This window comes from Micromys minutus (genome assembly GCF_963924665.1).
Source record: "Micromys minutus genome assembly, chromosome: 10".
Lineage (NCBI taxonomy): Eukaryota > Metazoa > Chordata > Mammalia > Rodentia > Muridae > Micromys > Micromys minutus.
The window spans coordinates 61,543,949-61,562,010 of NC_137979.1; the positions used below are offsets into that span (position 1 = coordinate 61,543,949).

Below are 18,062 nucleotides of genomic sequence, written 5' to 3' on the forward strand. Positions count from 1 at the left end.
CTATGAGCTGAGCTAGACAGCCCTCGGCCCCGCCCCCTCACGCAGGTCCCGCCCCGCCCCGCCGCCACTCCTCACGTGACCAGCTGCTGTCCCGGACACTGGTACCGCCCGCCGGACGGACGAATCCCCTGCTGCGGGCCAGGGGAGGTCCCTGAGCGGCTCCTCGCCAAGGAGAGCAAGGTAGAAGGTCAAGAAACCAGGGTGGCACTGGAACGGGAGTGGGGCTCTTTCCAGACGTCACTTCTCCAAGTTCACGTGATCTTTGCGGGCGGAAAAGAGCCCAGGAGACGCGCGCAACGGATTGGCCAGGGCCTTGAGGGGCGGGGTTGCGCCTGCGCTGTGGGACTCACCTACTTTCAGGCTTGGGTAGTAGAGTGGAGTAGACTGGGGTGGGGTGGGGTGGGGTGCGGGGTAGGGGGAGGGATCCTCTCGCTAAACTGTCCCCAGAAACCAGAAGGGAGTCGGTGTCAAGGGTCTCCGGCGGGGTGAGGAGGCTAATAGGGGAAAGTTGTTGATTTTACTGGAACTTAACCAAATTGGAGCAAAAGGGAACCAGGACAAAGGTCACGCTCGGGAAACCGACCATTGTCGTTTCTCTACATTTTATAATCCAAGACTTTTCGCTCCTAAACGGGCGGGTTCTAGAAATTTTGAAATCTAGACTTTGAGGTATCATTATCATCGTCATTGAAGATGTAAAACGTACACATGCCTAAGAAGTTCTAGTGTAGGATTTATAACGGAGTTCCTTAGCCTCAGAGACAGCCAGTTCTCACCAGTTTGTTTTTTAGTTTTTATTCCTTTAAAAACGCTAAGTAGAGCGCTGGAGATATCTAGCATGCACTAAAGCCAAAATCTGAACTCAAAGCACAACATAAACTGGGCACCGCGGCACAGACTTGCAACTTTGAGGTCTGAGGATCTCCAAGTCCAAGCTTCTTATCAGCTGTATAAACTCGGAAGGAAGGCAGCCTGGGCTTCATAATGCCCTGTTTCAAAAAACTTTTAAGTTGGGGGCTGGAGAGATGGCTCAGAGGTTAAGAGCTGACTGCTCTTCCCAGAGGTTCTGAGTTCAACTCCCAACAACCACATGGTGGCTCACAGCCAGCCATCTGTAATGGGCTCTGACGCCCTCTTCTGGTGTGTCTCAAGACAGCTATAGTGGACTCGCATGCATTAAATAAATGAATAAATCTTAAAACAAAAACAAACAAAAGCCTTTGCTAAGATAAACGCACTCTCTCTTTGTTTGATTCCATGCCACGAAGAACTACATTTCATCTTTACCTCTCTAGCTTGCCCTTGTAACAACATATGTGAGACCCCTTTACGTTAACAGTGCTGAGAATGGGTAAAATAAAGGGAGGCTTCATCTTGAATACAAAATTTAAGGGAGCCCCTCAAATTCAATATTTAAGGTACTTTTTTTTATCTTGATGCAGGAGATAGACTTCTGAGCTATATCCTTAGCTCCACAAAATGCATAAGTTCGAAAGGGGAAAATTCTGAAAAGTTAAATGAAGACCACTTCGTTGTTGATTGTACCTTTGGCTCAGGCTCCATATGCCTGAGCCAGGTTCTGTTACTGAGGATATTTTCAAGGACACTTAGGCACTGATATCCTGTTTAGTTTGGCTATTGTGAATTTTATTCCTCTTAGCAAAAGCTTGGATCCCAGATACAATTAACGCAGGTTATTGATGGCATAAAACTAAGGTTATTGCTTACTAGGGAAAAGGAAAAAGTCTACACGGCAAACCTTTGGCAATGTCTCAGAGAGGGAATGGTATGGTCAGATTTATTGACAGTCGTGAGTTTGACCTGGCCTGTTGGCACAGGCCTGGTATCTCAGTTACTCAGGAGGCTGAGGCAGGAAGATCACAAGTTCAAGACCAACCTGGGTTGCAGAGAACTGTTCCTTTGGTTTAAGGCAACACTTTCTTTCTTTCTTTTTTTTTTTTTAAATATTTGTTTATTTACTTTATGTGAGTACACTGTAGCTATCTTCAGACACACCAGAAGAGGGCATCAGATCCCATTACAGATGGTTGTGAGCCACCACGTGGTTGCTGGGAATTGAACTTGGGTCCTCTGGAAGAGCAGTCAGTGCTCTTAACCACTGAGCCATCTCTCCAGCCCCAAGGCAACACTTTCAACCACGAGTTTTAATTATAATTGTATAAGAATCACAGTTCACGTTGGGTGGGGGTGGTGATGCCTTCATTCCTACCACTCATGAGGCAAGGCAGGTGGATCTCTGTGAGTTCCAAGCCATCCTGGTCTACATAGTGAGTTTCAAGCCAATCAAAGCTATATATTGAGGCCCTGTCTCAAAACAACAACAAAAACAGCAAAAAACAACAAAAGAATCAGTACAGAATTGGAAATGGCAAGGTGAGGGAACCCAGACAGCCTCTAAGGGTAGACTGACAGTTAATATTAAAGCCATTGACTTGGGTGGATAGTCCAAGAAGAGCTAGCTACACATGCTGACAAAGGCAGACTCTGGCAGCTTAACATTCATATGGGTAGTTATAAGGTATGGCTTGAGCTCAGTGCCCAGCAAGTGTGGGATGGGTGTCTTGATTTCTATTCTCTTCATGGACCTATTTATCCATTCATAATTAATAATGCTCCAAACGTGGTGGGCATGGGCTGGAGAGGTGGCTCAATGGTTAAGAGCACTGACTGCTTGCTCTTCCAGTGGTCCTGAGTTTAAATCCAAGCAGCCACATGGTGGCTCATAACCATCTGTAATGGGATCTGAAACCCTCTTCTGGTGTGTCTGAACTGTACTCATATAATAAATAAATACATCTTAAAAAAACAAAAAACCTGGAAGAGAAGAGCCATGAACGTCTGGAAAACAAAACAAGCTGTTCACATTGGACCTCTGTGACGGCACAGTAGATAAAGGCACTTGCCTCCTGAGATGTAGGCCCACAGGCCTGAGGTCAGCTCCAGAACCCACATAAAGGCTTTGAAAGAAGAGAGCCAGCTCCAGGAGCTTGTCTTCTGCCCTCCACTTGTGCTCTATAGCAGGCATATACATGCACACACAGCAATAATAAATGCAGTTTATCTTTTTAAACAAGACCATTGTTGGGCAACAGAGGCAGATGATCTCTGTACGAAGTCAGCCTGGTCTACTACATAATGTGGGTTGCAAGCCAGCTGGAGCTACATAGCTGGTTGGTTGGTCATTTTTGTTTTCAGACAGGGTTTCTCTGTATAGACCTGGCTGTCCTGAAACTCTCTCTGTGGACCAGGCTGGCCTCAAACTAAGAGGTTTGTCTGCCTCTGCCTCCCAGTGCTAGGATTAAGGTGTTTGCCTTTCACCCAGATCTGCTAGCATTTGTCAGTTGCTTTATCTGTCACCTGTAGGTCAGCTTTATTTTGGAACTGTTTGAGGAAACTGCCGAAGTCTTCCTTTATTTACCTACAAATAAATGTGTACACATTCCCTACAAATAAGGCCATTTCCAGAATGACTGCAGTGAGGATAACTTAGTGTTGATTGAGCTCCTGATCTACTCCTTTTTCATGGCTTTGCTGTGACTGATTCTGTCCTTTATCAGATGTCTTACTCACCCCAACCTAATCGAACATCAGAAGTAATATTATGTTACCTGCCCCGAGCTGTTGCAACAGAATGCCACAGGGTGACCTAAACGACAGACATTTATAGGCTCATGTCTGAAAGCAGGAAATCTGGGGTCAAAATGTCCACAGAGCTTCATGTAATAGCGCGAGCTATCACTGGGAAGGAGCTAGAGGGGAGTTAGAAGCCAGGTGGGACCACAGGGTAAAACCCAGTCTTTCAAGTAAAATGTTCGAGAACTGCAGAGCTGGCTCAGCAGTGAAGAGCACTTGCTGCTCATGCAGAGGACCTGACACACCAAAGTAAAAATAGGATCTTGAAGAAGTTACAGGGCCAGAGTGATAACTAAGTAGTTAAGAGCACTATTGTTCTCTAAGAGGCCCAGGTTCCCAGCACTCACAGAGCTGCTCACAGACCTCTCTGTAACTCCAGTTCCAGGGATCTGATGTCATCTCACCTCCACAGACAATGGGCACACAAGCAGTACAAGGATACACATGCAAGGAAAACAAGCATACACACTTAAAAAAAATAAAATCAGAACTTTAAAACAGAGTTCTGCAAAGGATTACATCCAGTGTTTGAAGTGCTGAGGTCCAGCCCGTGCTAGGCCACATTCATCCAACTGAGCTACATGTAACTTGCAGACAGGACATGCTGTGATTAAAGGCACAGGATGACAAGGACACCAGGTTGTAGCCAGTGTTTGATTAGAATGAGTCAGGCTCCTTTGTTCCTGTTTTATCTATACGTGCTGGATGGCTCGGCAGGTAAGCTCTCTGCTGCTTTCCAGTACCCACATGGCAGCTCACAAGTGTCTGTAACTTGAATTCCAGGGGATCCTTTACTCTCTTCTGGGTTCCTCGGGTCTTTGCTTGTACAAGCCCATTCAGGCAAACACTCATACACATAAAAATAAAACTCATATGGTAGAGGTGAGCAGCTATAGAGACCCTCCCATTCATGAAGATGGAATACATGCCTGCATTCTTTTGTTTTGTTTTATTTTCTGAGACATGGCCTCTCTGTGTGCTGTCCTGGAACTTCTCTGGTAATCAAGCTAGCCTCGAACTCAGAGTCTGCCCCTGCCTCCCGAGTGTTAGCATCAAAGGTGTATGCCACCATCACCCAGCTAACGTCTACCTCTTTACAGATCTCTGATTTATGAAATCGATGGAGAATGGAGATTGCAGTGGAACAGTGATTTGTAGCTTATATTTATGTGTAATGTATATGGGTCTGTGTGATGCAAGCATGTACATTAACATGTGAACCTATTACAAAAACAAAGCCCCTTCTACTAGGGCTAGTGCTCTGTTTTATAAAAAATAAATAAATAAAGCCAGGATATGTTTGGTAGAAGTGAGGTAGAAGTGAGGTGGAAGGAGGTGCCCCTGTGGGTACATGCTGAGGCATCCCTTCCCCCTGAGGTACCAGCCTATTGCCAGGTAACTGTGGGGCAGAGCCTAGAAAAAAAAAAAATGCTAACACCTAGTCTTCCAGATGTGGAAAATCTCTCATGTCTTGTGGTTGGCTTGGTTTATCAGGAGTCTTCAAAATTTCATCCCAACTCTTTGGATCCTGGTGCTAACAATGCTGCCTAAACCTGGGATCTATTACTTTCCCTGGGAAGTCAGTGATGGCCAAGTTCCTGAAGGAACCACACTGCGGACATTTGGCAGGTAAGGTTCATCCCTTTGTGTGGCGGGAGATAGATAAATATCTCCCCTCCTAAAACACTCTATTAAAATGGTTATATATAATTTTGCCTAATTAAACACATATACACACTGTCTTAGTTGTATATCCTTATGTCACAAATTACCTTAGAGTAAAGTGACACCAAGCATGGGACATGCTGTTCCCCAGGAGGATCTCAGGCTTAAGGCCTGCTTAGGTAGCTTGGCAATGGAGTTTCTCAAAAGAGAAAAAAATAAGCTGGGCATGGTGGCTCATGCCTTTAATTCTAGCACTTGGGAAGCAGAGGCAGGTGAGTTCAGGGACAGTTCCGTCTACATATTGAGTTCCAGACCAGCCACGGATACATACTAGACCTTGTCTCTTAAAAAAGGTTAAAAAGCTTAAAGCAAGAATGAGAACTTAAAAGATACCCCATCTGAATGGTAGTGGGAAACATGTGTTCAGATCTGTTGTTTATATTTTATTCCTTAGATCAGACTGAAGCCAAGTATGGACTTCCGTGTATTTGCTGGTGGTGGGCTTGTCTGTGAGTAGAAATGATCACATTTCCTGTGCCCTCCAGGTTGTATCTCTATGACATGGCACGCTCCCTGGTGACCCTGGCAGCTCCACAGAAACCTGATCAGTGTCAACTGCTTGTCTGCACCAAGTTGGTGGAGCCTTTTGAGGCACACGTGAACTTCCTGTACATGGTTCTTGGGGAGCTGGAGCGCATAGAAGGTAAGCTGTGCTACCTACAACCTGCTTCACCCCGGCTCCGAATAGGGGACTCTTCTGTTACTTGAGAATGCACTGGACCTGGGACCTGTGCCTTTCATCTCAGCACTTGGGAGGCAGAGGCAGGTGGATCTCTGTGAGGTCAAGGCCAGCCTGGGCTACAGAGTAAGTTCAGGGCACCCAGGGCTACATAGAGAGACCTTAGTGCCTCCTCTCATGTCTCTCAAATCAGTTACGGCAGGAGCTCTGACCTTCAAATCTTAAATCTGTGGGAGAGGAACTTTTATTAAATCCAAAATAATTAAAATCCGCACTACTTAATTAATGGATCAATTACATTAATTAAAGTGCTTGGATTAAAGGTGTGTGTCATCACTGACTGGCGGCTAAAATCAATTTTAAAATGTTAAGAAAGGTCTAAAAATTGGCTGTGGTTACACATATGCAAAGTCCTGGTACTCTGGAGTCAGAGGCAGGAGGATCACAAATTCAAGGCCAGCCTGGGCTAAACAGTGAGAGACTCTGTCTTAAAGCAAGGAAAAGGGAGGGTTTCATCATAGCCAGGCCTAGTGGCACATGCATGTAAAACCAAAACAACCCAGAGACACAAAACACAGTGCGCTATTTATTAACCACGTAAAGGACATGGTCTAGAAAAACATCCTGAAGACTCTGGAACACTCCGGCCCAAGAGGCCTTCTGCTCCCTGGCAGTTAAGCCTGTACTCTCTCTCTCTCTCTTTAGTCATTTTTGAAGATTTGTTTATTTTGTTATTTTTATGCATGTGTTTTGCCTGCATGTGTACCACATACATGCAGTACCTATGGAGGCCAGATGAAATTGTCAGATCTCCAGGGCCTGGTGTTATGGATGGCTATGAGGCCTCATGTGGGTACTGGGAACTGAACTGGGGTCCTTCCTCTGTGAGAGCAACATGTACCCTACACTGATGAAACGTCTCTCCAGCCTCCTGTACTGTTTAAATAAATAAATGTAAGTATTTAATGAAACTCCTTGCTGCTTGCTGAGAGAGACGGACAAACGGACTACTGACTACCTGAGGTGCCAGTTACCTAGCAGGCTGAGGCAAAAGGAGCAGCTGGATTCAGGCTGAAGGGCAGGAAATGTAATGGGCCATTCTGTCTCAAACAAAACTGGAGGGAACTTGGTAACAGTAATTGCCTCTAAGTAAGATTAAAGGTTTTTCTTTAAAAAAAAACATTTAAAATTTGTTTTTATTTGTTTACTTGTGTTGTTTTTGAGACAGGGTCTCATATATCCTGGGCTGGCCTCAAATTAGTAGTATAGCCCATGCTGGCCTTAGACTTGTGACTGGAACTGGAAAATGTCTCAACAGTTCTTGCAGATGGCCGTGCCTGTTCTGATACATATCTCTAGCACCCACATGGCAGCTCATAACTGTCTATAACTCCAGTGTCACAGCATGTGATATGTTTGATCTCTGCAGGCACAAGACTTGCACACAGACCACGGACGTGCAGATAGTCACACACATAGGTAAATATATCTTTAGAAAAACTAAGAACTGTGGTCCTCCTGTCTCTGCCTCCCTCATGCTGGCATTACATGCCCTCTTTGAGTTTATCCGAAGAACAGCAACAGTGTACTTATATATAATAAATAAATAAATCTTTAAAAAAATATTCAAGTAGTTGGCAACAATTAGGCCTGGTGTTGCAGGACTGTAATCTTAGCTACTCAGGAAGTTCAAGGCCTACCAGGGGTACAGAGACATCCTGTATATCTTGGCAAGGCCAAACCTTAGAAAGTTAAGATTAGAAAAGAAAGGAATGGAGAGATGGCTCAGTGGTTAAGAGCACTGACCGCTCTTCCAGAGGTCCTGAGTTCAATTCCCAGCAACCACATGGTGGCTCACAACCATCTGTAATGAGATCTGATGCCCTCTTCTGGTGTGTCTGAAGACAGCTACAGTGTAATTATATATAATAAATAAGTAAGTCTTAAAAAAAAAGAAAAGATAAAGAACAGAAAAGAAGCTGGAGAAAGGAGGCACAGCTCAGTGGCGGTAACACAAAGGTAAAGGAATTTTTCTAGGAGAGACAGGTTGTGAGGCAGGGGAGTTACATGTTTGGTAAGGAGTGTATAACTGTCACAGAGTGTGAGGCCAGGCTAGCCAGGCCTCAGGAGAGTTTCTAGGCAGAGAAGGGAAACTGCTCATTGAGATAAGACTTTGAAGTCATTGTGTTAGATGAATCTGTTCAGAGGCCTGGGACCTTTCTGCTCTCCTCAGTGGATGTGACCTTAGAGGGTGGAGGGTAGGGATGCCCCGAGCAGGCAGGATGGAAGGTGAAGGTTCATTTCTCCAGTACCAGGAGAATGGCAGGGAGATACTTAGGGCCAGCTGAAGGGACAGAGAAGGTGAGAGAATCCATGAGACCCAAAGGCTGAAGAAGGCTGCAGTGGGTGTGTGAGGTCAGGAAGATACCGAGAGCAAAGTCTCTGTAGCAGGGGTAGAAGATTCTAGACCAGCCAGTCCAAGGTGCAAGCTGGGTGTGGGAGAACTGGAGCAGAGGTGAACAGTGCTGTGCACGGTTATCGGTGGGAAGGGGACAGGCGTGTGACATGAAACCTCTGGACTCACCCCCTGCTCAGTGGAGAGTGTGGGGTGGGAGGACTGTTGGTGTGGATAAAGCCAGGTTTCGGCCAAGTTCCAGAGAAAAGGTGAGAACGTCATAAGACACTGGAAGAGGGAGACACGGTCCAACAGAGGGCATAATAAGGACACAGGACAGAGTGTGGGCAGGGAGGAGAACTTGGTGGGGTTTGGGGTGACAGACAAGGTCCACCTCTGATGTCATCGAGTGGCTGCCACTAAGGTGCACAGGCCAGCGCTTGTGGTCTAGCAGGGCAGCAGCGGTGCCTGACAATTGCATGTTGCCGAGGCCTGAGCCTGGGCCTCCTGCATGCTAGGCACATGGTTGTGTTTTGCTGTTCTTAGATGGACTCCCTGAAAACTGGCTGTGCATTGGAGGATAACCTTGAGCTCCTGAGTGCTGGGGTTACAGGCATGTGCTATCAGGTCTGTTTTATGTGTGCTAGAGGGAGCTCAGACCCTAGGCTGAGTGGGTGCTAGGCAAGTGTTCTTCCAGCTAAGCTGCGTGCCAGTCTCTTCCCTTCTTTTGGAGATTTATTTTACGTTTAAATGTGTGTGTATGTGTCTGTTCCTGTCTGTATGTAAGTACCCATAGAAGCCTGAGGCCTCGGATCCCCCGGAGCTGGAGTCAAAGGGTTGTGAGCAGTTGGATGTGGTGGCTGGGAACTGAACCCAGGTCCTCTGCAAGAGCAGCTGTGCTCTTAACCACTAACCCATCTCCCAGTCCCTCTTTTTTATTTATTTATTTTTTTAATGTAAGCTTTTGGCAGTGCTGAAGGTCAAACTCAAGTCCTTGCACATGTAGACAACACTCTATTGTTCGAATGGGGTTTTTGCTCAGCCACACCCTGCCAAGGGCTTGGATTCTAGGCAAGCTCCTTCATGCCCAGTTTTTCTCATACCTTCTACCCCGGTTAAAAGTGCAGCCACAAGCTGCCATCCTCAAATGTTACCCATGCACTCTCATCTTTCCACCTTCCATCCAGAACGGGCTGAAGCACCTGGACTGCCGGCCATGGCCTGATTGAGCCACTTAAGCCATCTATTCTGGGGACCACCTACTCTGTAGATAATAAAAGATACAGCCAACTAATCTCGATGAAATGAATGACTAATCTCGATGAAATGAAGGAGCAGGACAGCTGGTTCCGCAGCTGAGGTCACTCACCTCTATTCCACAGGACCCACGCCTGGCTCCCGGCACCCACGTAGGCAGCTCCCAGCCACCTGGAGCTGTACCTCCAGGGGGAGCCGGTATTCTCTCTGACTCTCCATAGGCACCCGTTCTCACAGGCCCACCTTCACAGAAACACACACACATTTATACCCAGTTTAAAAGTTTAAATCTTCTAAAACATGTAAGCAAACACTTTTTAAGATTCTGAAATTTAGACAGATCTTTAAGAAAATCCTCACACCAGAAGTTTGGAAATATTTGACACAGGATCCTGTTTTGAGTTATGTCTCCCACATCTCATTGTGGAGTCCCCCGCCACACCCCCATAGCGTCGCAATCAAATCAAAGCCTCATTCACAATAAGCAAAGGCTCTCAACAAATGCCTCCCATAGCCTCCATTTTTGTTTCAGTTCATACAGGGTCTCTATCTGTGTCATCCTGGCTGTCCTTGAACTCACAGAGCTCTTCCAGCCATAACTCCTCAGTGTTGGGTTGAAAGGTGTGCACCATCACGCCTGGCTTCTTTTTTCCCCATTGTTCTAATGCTTAGGGGCTGAGTCACGTGACATAGGGGCTGAGTCACCTGACATAGGGGCTGAGTCACGTGACATAGGGGCTGAGTCACGTGACATAGGGGCTAGGAGTCAAACTCAGAAGAAGGGCAAGTGCCCCTAACCACTGAACCATCTCTCCAGCCACCCCTCCCCAACCATCTGTTTTGATGTTTCAAACATCTGATTCTTTTCTTGTTCTTGCAGCAATTTTTTTTTAAAAATAAGATTTATGTTAGCACACTGAAGATGTCTTCAGACACACCAGAAGAGGGCATCAGATCCCATTACAGATGGCTGTGAGCCACCATGTGGTGGTTTCTGGGATTTGAACTTGTGTCCTCTGGAAGAGCAGTCAGTGCTCTTATCCACTGAGCCATCTCTCCAGCTCCTCAAAAGGGTTTATAAGAGCTGAAAGAATGGGGTCACCGTCAACACCCATCAGTAGATGCAGATGTCTCTGTGAGCAGCAGCGTCTCTGCAGCCTGGCACCAAGGAACTGAGACTCAAATGAGTCTGTTTTTCTCATGAGTGACCTAAGTAGGTGGTTGAAACCTAGTCATCTCGATGATAAGTTCTGCCCCAAGACTGGCTGCAACGAGCAAATGGCCTAAACTTGAAAAGTCAGGCTAGACTTGAGCCAGAAATCTGATGTCTCAAGTGCATCCAAAACAGATGTGGTGATGCTCTGGAATACCAAGTTATTCCTTGAAGTTCCTGGGAAGCAATGAGAACTCGAGGAGATAGTTCTCCTAAGCCAGGGATGAGACATGCATCCACAGTCACAGAAAGACAGGGATGTGACATGCATCCACAATCACAGTAAGACAGGCATGTGACATGCATCCACAGTTACAGAAAGACAGGGATGTAACATGCATCCACAATCACAGTAAGACAGGCATGTGACATGCATCCACAATCACAGTAAGACAGGCATGTGACATGCATCCACAGTCACAGTACATAATCACAGGGAGGTAGAGACAAAAGGATCAAGTGTTCTGGACCAGTCTAAGAACACAGGAAATTTCAGGACAGCCTGGACTGTATTAAACCCTGTCTAAGAGGGGCAAGAGAGATGGCTCTGAGATTAAGAGCACTCACTGACTTTGCAGAAGACTTTGGCTCCATTCCCAACATTCATATAGTGGCTTAGAACCATCCATAACTCCAATTCTAAAGGATATGACACCCCCTTCTGTCATCCAAGGACACTGGGCACACATGCCTCCACGCAGGCAAAAGTGTCCATACACATAAAATAAATCTGAACCTGAATAAGTAAGTACGGGGACTGGAGAGATGGCTCAGTGGTTAGAGCACTGACTGCTCTACCAGAGGTCCTGAGTTCAATTCCCAGCAACCACATGGTGGCTCACAGTCACCTGAAACTCCACTTTCAGGGGATCCAGTGCCCTTTTGACCTGTCAGGGAACTGCATGCACACTGTGCAGCTGCATGTAAGTGACGAACCATGTGGGGGTGACAAATCCCATCAAGGCCAAACTTGCTGGAGCTCAGTCCCTTGGATTTATCAAACATGGTTTCTCTTCACCCCAATTTCAATGACACTGATCCCAGAGTGCCAAAGAGGGCTTCTCCCAGGGCAGACAGTATTTTCTCAGCCCTGGGCTTTTGGAAGGCAAAGGAATAATAGTGAGGGTGGAATGTGTGGAGGTCCAACTTCCTGCCCCCTGCACTACATGGCAGGCCCAGGTTCTGAGTCTTCTGGAGACAGATTGCCACTTTCTTAGTGCCTCCGGGGTAAACAAGTCTGAAAACACCTAGAGTGGTCAGTAAAGTGTCACAGATCCCCCAGGAAGTCCCTGTAATGCCACCTTGGCATCTGTCTTTCAGGTGGAGCTTTTGTGGTGAAGGCCAGACTTCTCACCTGTGTGGAGGGGATGGATCTGTCCTTATTAGAAAAAGCCATCTTGGAGCAAAGGCTGCACCTGCAGAAGAGGCAGCAGCCAATAGAAGACGCCAGCACCTTGCAGGACCCTCCGCCTGCTCCTCAACCTCCTCCCAGTGACGACAGCCTTCATCTGGAACCAGAGAGCAGGGAGCAGGTGCCTCTTCCCCAAACTCTAGACTGACCAGAAAGCCCACCTAAGCCAGCCAAAGTGGCCCATGCCTGCAATCCCAGTGCTGGGGAAGGAAAGGCCAGAGGAGGCAGAGTTTAAAGCCAGTCTGAGCTACATGACACACACACCCTCTCTCTAAAATAAATAAATAAAACGATACCTTCAGGACCCTGGAGCTGTGGCTTGTGAGGGACACGAAGGGTTGTTGGATGCCTCGTGAATAAGGAGTATGAGCCTATAGTGTGTGCACTGATGCAGAGCTGGTTACCACCAGAAGGGGCCAGCAGGGGGCGCCACAAGCAGACAGCTTGCCTGACAGAGAAGCTGCAGCCCGCTGAGGGCTTCTGGTGAATTCTGGGCTAGGGAGCTGAGGGAAGATGTTAGGGACCCAGGGGAAGAGTTGGAGCTCGGGACTCAAAGGGCTCGCTATTACTGAGGTTCTGACCTCAGAGGGGGCTAAGAATCACTAAATGGACAAGGCAGAGGCCCAGGGTGACCCAGGGTGACCCAGGGTAGGACTGTGGTCTCAGGAGCTTTGGCCAACTTCTAAGCTCTGCTTCATGCTGTCAGCCCTCCCCTGTACAGCTTTTATGGGCAGATTCTTGTGGCCCCAGAGCGTAGATTTGCCTGGATCCACACATGGGGCAAGATAGAAGTTTGGGCTCTCCTGCATTCTCTAAGCAGGCACTGGAGCTGGGTTAGGCTGGGCTGGGCAAGAAGCAGTACTCAGCCTTGAGCCATCATCCCAAGCAAGATGGGTGGCAGGCAGTGCTTGGGGAGAGCCTGGGGCTGTGGTGGGTGTTATGTGTAGACTGGAGTCTGGCAGAGGGGATTGATTCCTCCTATGAAACGTAAATGTCCAGATGTGGTCTGTTTCCCCCCAGCAGCTCCCCAGACATGGATGTGTTCCAGAAGGTAGAGAAGATCGGAGAGGGCACCTGTGGGGTGGTCTGTAAGGCCAGGAGCAAAGTGACTGGGCGGCTTGTGGCCCTCAAGAAGATCAGGCTGGATCTGTGAGTGTTGGGACTCTCCCCAACACCCTGTCTATCTCCCAAGGGAATACTCAAACCTGTTCTCATCTCTGGGGCTGGCACCCAACTCCTAGGGTGACCACGAAGGGGACATCCTACCTCCCTGCCCTCCGACTAGCCTTTGTCCTGGGTCCAGCTCCACAAAGCCTGGTGGGTGTGAAGTATGTTGAGGAGCACAGGTCCCACTCTAGGACAGGCCCTCTGTACAGAAATGGGGAGCACAGCAGTGAGGTACACACACACGCATACCCTAGCCAAAAGTGACTCCTTGTGTACATTTCCTACAGGGAGGCTGAGGGGGTGCCTAGCACTGCTATCAGGGAGATCTTGCTGAAAGAACTGAGGCACCCCAGTACCGTCAAGTGAGCTGGGAAAGGAAGGTAGGGGGTTGGGATCCTAAATGCCATATCCCGAGACTGGTCCTGGCAGACTGCTGGATGTGGTCCACAGAGAGAAGCTGTGTGTGGTGTTTGAGTTCTTAACGCAAGACCTGAAGAAGCACATGGACTCCACCCCCACCTCATAGCTCCTGCTGTGAGTTGTCAGGGTGCCCAGGGTAAAGCCAAACCCAGACCCCTGCCAGCCACCTTCTGTTCCACGGCTTCTCTTAGTCATTCCCACAGAACTACCTCTCCCAGCTGCTGCAGGGGGTGAGTTTCTGCTATTCCCATCTGGTCATTCACCAAGACCTGAAGCCGCAGAACCCGTTCATCAATGAGTTTGGGGCCATCAAACTGGCTGACTTTGGACTGGCTTGGGCCTTCGGGGTTCCCCTGCACACCTATGCCCACGAGGTAGTGAAGGGCAGGGAATGAGAGGGACAGCCAAATGTTGTCACCAGCTGACTCAGCCACCATGAAGGATGCTGGTTCTTATCCCCACAGGTGGTGACACTGTGGTACTATGCCCCCTGTGGATGTCTGGAGCATTGGTTGTATCTTTGCAGAAATGGTAGAGGGGCCAGCTGGGCTAGGGGTGTGTCTCAGTGGCAGGGTGATCTCCTAAGCTGTTGACAGCCATGGCTTCAATTCCCAAGACTACAACGAAAAACAAAAACACAACCTGAGTTTGAGCCCCAGGACCCTCATGGTGGAAGGAGAGAACTGAAATTCTTGTCTGACTGCCACACATGCACTGTGACACATGTGTGCGCGCTCATGCTCTCTCTCTCTCTCTCTCTCTCTCTCTCTCTCTCTCTCTCTCTCTCTCTCTCTCTCTCTCTCTCTAAATCAATAAGTAAAAAAATAAAAAAATTTAAGCCAACAAAATTGAGCCAACTGGGCATGGTCACTCGAGCATTTAGAAAGATAAGATAATATGGAGTTTAAGGCCAGCCTAAAAAGCCTAAGCACTTGCCTAGCATAAACAACAACAACAAAAACAAAAACAAAAAAAAATTAAAACCAGGAGTTAAGGGGGAATAGGGTGCACTGAAGCAGGAGGATTTCCTATTGTTCAAGGCTAGCCTGGGCTACACAGAACCAGGGCAGCCTACCAGGATCCTACTGTGGTTAATAGAGGTTCTATTAGAGGTGGGTTGAAGAGTTTATGTGGCTGGCTGGGGAGGCAAGTCTTGTTCCAGAAAAGATGAGAATTTTAACATAGCCCTGGAGAAGACATCTTTGTTTATTTTGAGACAAGGCCTCGCTGTGTACCTTTGGCCAGACGGGAACTCACCATTAGACCAGGCTGGCTTCAAACTCAGAGCTCCAGTTCCTCCATCTGCACCAACACACCCATCGAGAAAAATGCCTCTTCCGTTGTCAGTTTTGTCACTAGTATCATTCAGAACACACACTTCTCCTGCTCCAGGAGACTGGCAAAGCTCTGTATCCTGGTGACTCGGAGATCAACCAGCTCTTTCGGATCTTTTGTACCCTGGGGACCCCAGTGAAGCCATTTGGCCGGGAGTTCCCAGCTGCCTGACTACCAGAGTAGCTTCCCCAAATGGTACAGGAAGAGGCTGCAGGAAATTATGTCTAGACTGGGACCAGAAGGCAAGGACCTGCTCCTGGAAGGTACAGGCAACAAGGACAGCACCCCAGCAGCAGCAGCTGTGGCTCCAGAATGCCCCTCTTTCAAGCCATCAACTTGCTGAGTCTAGAGTGGACTCCTCTGACCTTTGTACACACTTGGCTTGTCTCTGTATAAGTTCAGTCAGGAGCCTCTCTCCTGATAAATCCAATGTTCATCCTCCCTTTTGAAACTCCTGAAGTGATTAGCTTTGGTTTTGTGCCCTGGCTGCTATCCCTTTCTCCTAGTTGTCATACATCTGACTCTCTGGTGGGCTTCCTGCTCCATCTAGGTGGAGCAGTGGAGGCCACACCCCCTCCTGCCTCAGTGTTCCCCATAGTACCTTGGCCAGTCTTCACACAGGACTGGCTGTGCAGAGCAGGCTCTTCCCTACCTTCTGGACCTCTGGAGCTCTACAGATCCTTCAGCTGCCTTACTGGGCCTCAGAACCAGCCCTGTTTGCTCATAAGCCTGCAATCCCCATTTCTGTGTTCACCCGTGTTGCACCACAGAAGAAAGGGCAGGACCTCCATCGAGGCCATAGTTGGCTTTCCAGAGGCCTGTATGTGTTGTCTAGCGTGTACTTCCTGCTAAGCCCCTTGTCTTTCATATGCTGTTTCCTGGCATCCCGCCTGGGTTACATACATGATTGCAGAGAGGGAACTACAGAGGCCTGGCTGTGGGGTGTTAGCTCCTCTTTTACTTGCTCTATCCTGCCCCGCTCCAAGTTCACACTCTTTGGACAGGATTAGGGATGGCTGCTTACCATGAAACACCTTCTCAACCAGGAGCAGGTAGCACCTGTTCTGGTAGCACCCAGACTCGGCTGAAAAGCTGGGACACACAGGCTAAGATGGTTCAGTTGGCAGCAGGCTTGCCATGTAAACATGAGGACTTCAGATCTCCAGAACCACACAGCCAGGGGGTGGGGTATCTCAGTACCTAAAGATGAACACAGAAGCAGGAATCTATAACTCCACTGCTCCTAGGGCAGGATGACCTGAGACAGGATCCCTGGAGCTCACAGGCCAGCTAGCCTGGCCTATGCAGTGCTGGCAAAGAGACCTTGTTTGGGGCCTGGAAAGATGGTTGCTCTTGCAGAGTTCAGTTCCCAGCACCCATACCAGGTGTCTCATAGGCACCTATAACTCCAGTTCTAGGGGACCTGATGCTTCTGGCCTACACCACACACACACACACACACACACACACACACACACACACACTCCATTGGCATTGCATCTACACTCTGCCCCAGTTACCTGGCAATAGCCAGGTATGCCTAGCTCACTATAAAAGGGGCTGCTTGCCCCCTCCTCTCTCTTGCTCTCTTACTCCCTCTCTTTCCTCTTTGTCCCTTCTCTCCCATTCCCCTACCTCTCTCTCCATGTGTTCATGGCTGGCCTCTACTCCTGTACTCCTCACTTTCTCTCTCTCTTCCTCCCTCCTTCCCTCCCTCCCTCCCTCCCTTTCTCTGTCTCTACTACCCCCTCAACTCCCCTCCCCATGCCCTATATAGTGTGGCTGGTTCTTCAGGGGGAAGGGGTGCCTCAGCATGGGCCCACAAAGGCCCCCTTTCCCCACACCATACCGCACGCTTCTGGCTTCTTTTTCTTTTTTTATAAAACACAACACACACAGCCAAGAGGCAGGCAGCAGCTTTACAAAGTTCTGAGGTTAAGCAGTCTTTCAGGGGCATGGCTCTCCTTCCCACAGGGACCTGTTGAAGGGAATTCCTCTCTATCCTGATTCCCCCCAACAGTCTTTTGTCTTTTCTCCCCCAGTAACTCTAACAGTTGACCCCAGTCAGCAGATCTCATTTCTTTTTCTCTACTGAGCACTCACCCATCCTTTCTTCTCCACCCCAACAATGTACAGTGGCGTACCACTGAGAACATGTATGTGGGGCCCACCACTTCATACCTTTGCCAGCTGCCTCCCACCCCCTTCCCAAGAAAGCCTTTCTGGGGATAACACACCCTGACGGGCTTGGGTTCATGTCACCTGCAGGTTGGAATGTTCCTGTATTGTTTGTTGGACTTAATGGTGCACTTTCAAAAGGCATGCAGGTGGTCCCTGCATGGGGTGGGGTTAGTTACCAGGTGTCAAGTTAGATAAGAGACCCCAGCCCTTCGCCTTCACTGAAGCAGCTAAAGAGCCAGGCCCCTGAGAGAGGGTGCCCTCTGCTGGTCTTGATTTTGTTTTAAGCTGTTGGCCGAGTTGAATTCCAGTTCAGAGGACCTAGTTAAACAGGAAGCAGGGCAGGGCGGTTCTCTGATCCTAGGAGTGGTTACAGCACCTGAGGGTGTTCTAAGTAGTCCCGTCATCGAAAATAGGCTGTTGATACCTTTTAGTGTGACTCATGGGAAATAAATGCAACTTGTTCCTGAGTTTTCTGGTGTCAATCTTCGGGGGTGGGGGAGGGGGGCACGTGGCTTGACAACAGAAGGGAGCTTGACAGAGGGTTAGAGACAGTTTTGGTAGGAACTGAGGAGCCAGGGGGTTTCCAAGGCCTCATTTCATGACCTGCTTCTCAAGCAGGTGACTT

At 48.3% G+C, this 18,062-nt stretch overlaps 2 protein-coding genes across 2 annotated transcripts; both read left to right on the forward strand.

Moving 5' to 3' along the window:
• Window positions 1–80: 80 nt before the first annotated feature.
• TEN1 (TEN1 subunit of CST complex) lies at window positions 81–12,619 on the forward strand. The gene is made up of 4 exons (XM_080922659.1): window positions 81–180; window positions 5,149–5,283; window positions 5,865–6,022; window positions 12,244–12,619. Exons 2-4 carry the CDS (start codon window positions 5,195–5,197, stop codon window positions 12,480–12,482), a joined length of 486 nt encoding a protein of 161 aa, XP_080778785.1. The 5' UTR covers window positions 81–180; window positions 5,149–5,194; the 3' UTR covers window positions 12,483–12,619.
• A 730-nt stretch (window positions 12,620–13,349) lies between these two features.
• Window positions 13,350–17,241, forward strand: CDK3 (cyclin dependent kinase 3; the record flags this gene model as incomplete). Its single annotated transcript, XM_080922478.1, is given in 11 exon segments — window positions 13,350–13,483; window positions 13,789–13,863; window positions 13,931–14,022; window positions 14,025–14,035; window positions 14,113–14,295; window positions 14,386–14,411; window positions 14,413–14,452; window positions 15,314–15,389; window positions 15,392–15,412; window positions 15,415–15,519; window positions 17,231–17,241. Coding segments are annotated over 11 exon segments (756 nt in total). The 5' UTR covers window positions 13,350–13,367.
• Between the last annotated feature and the right edge of the window lie 821 nt (window positions 17,242–18,062).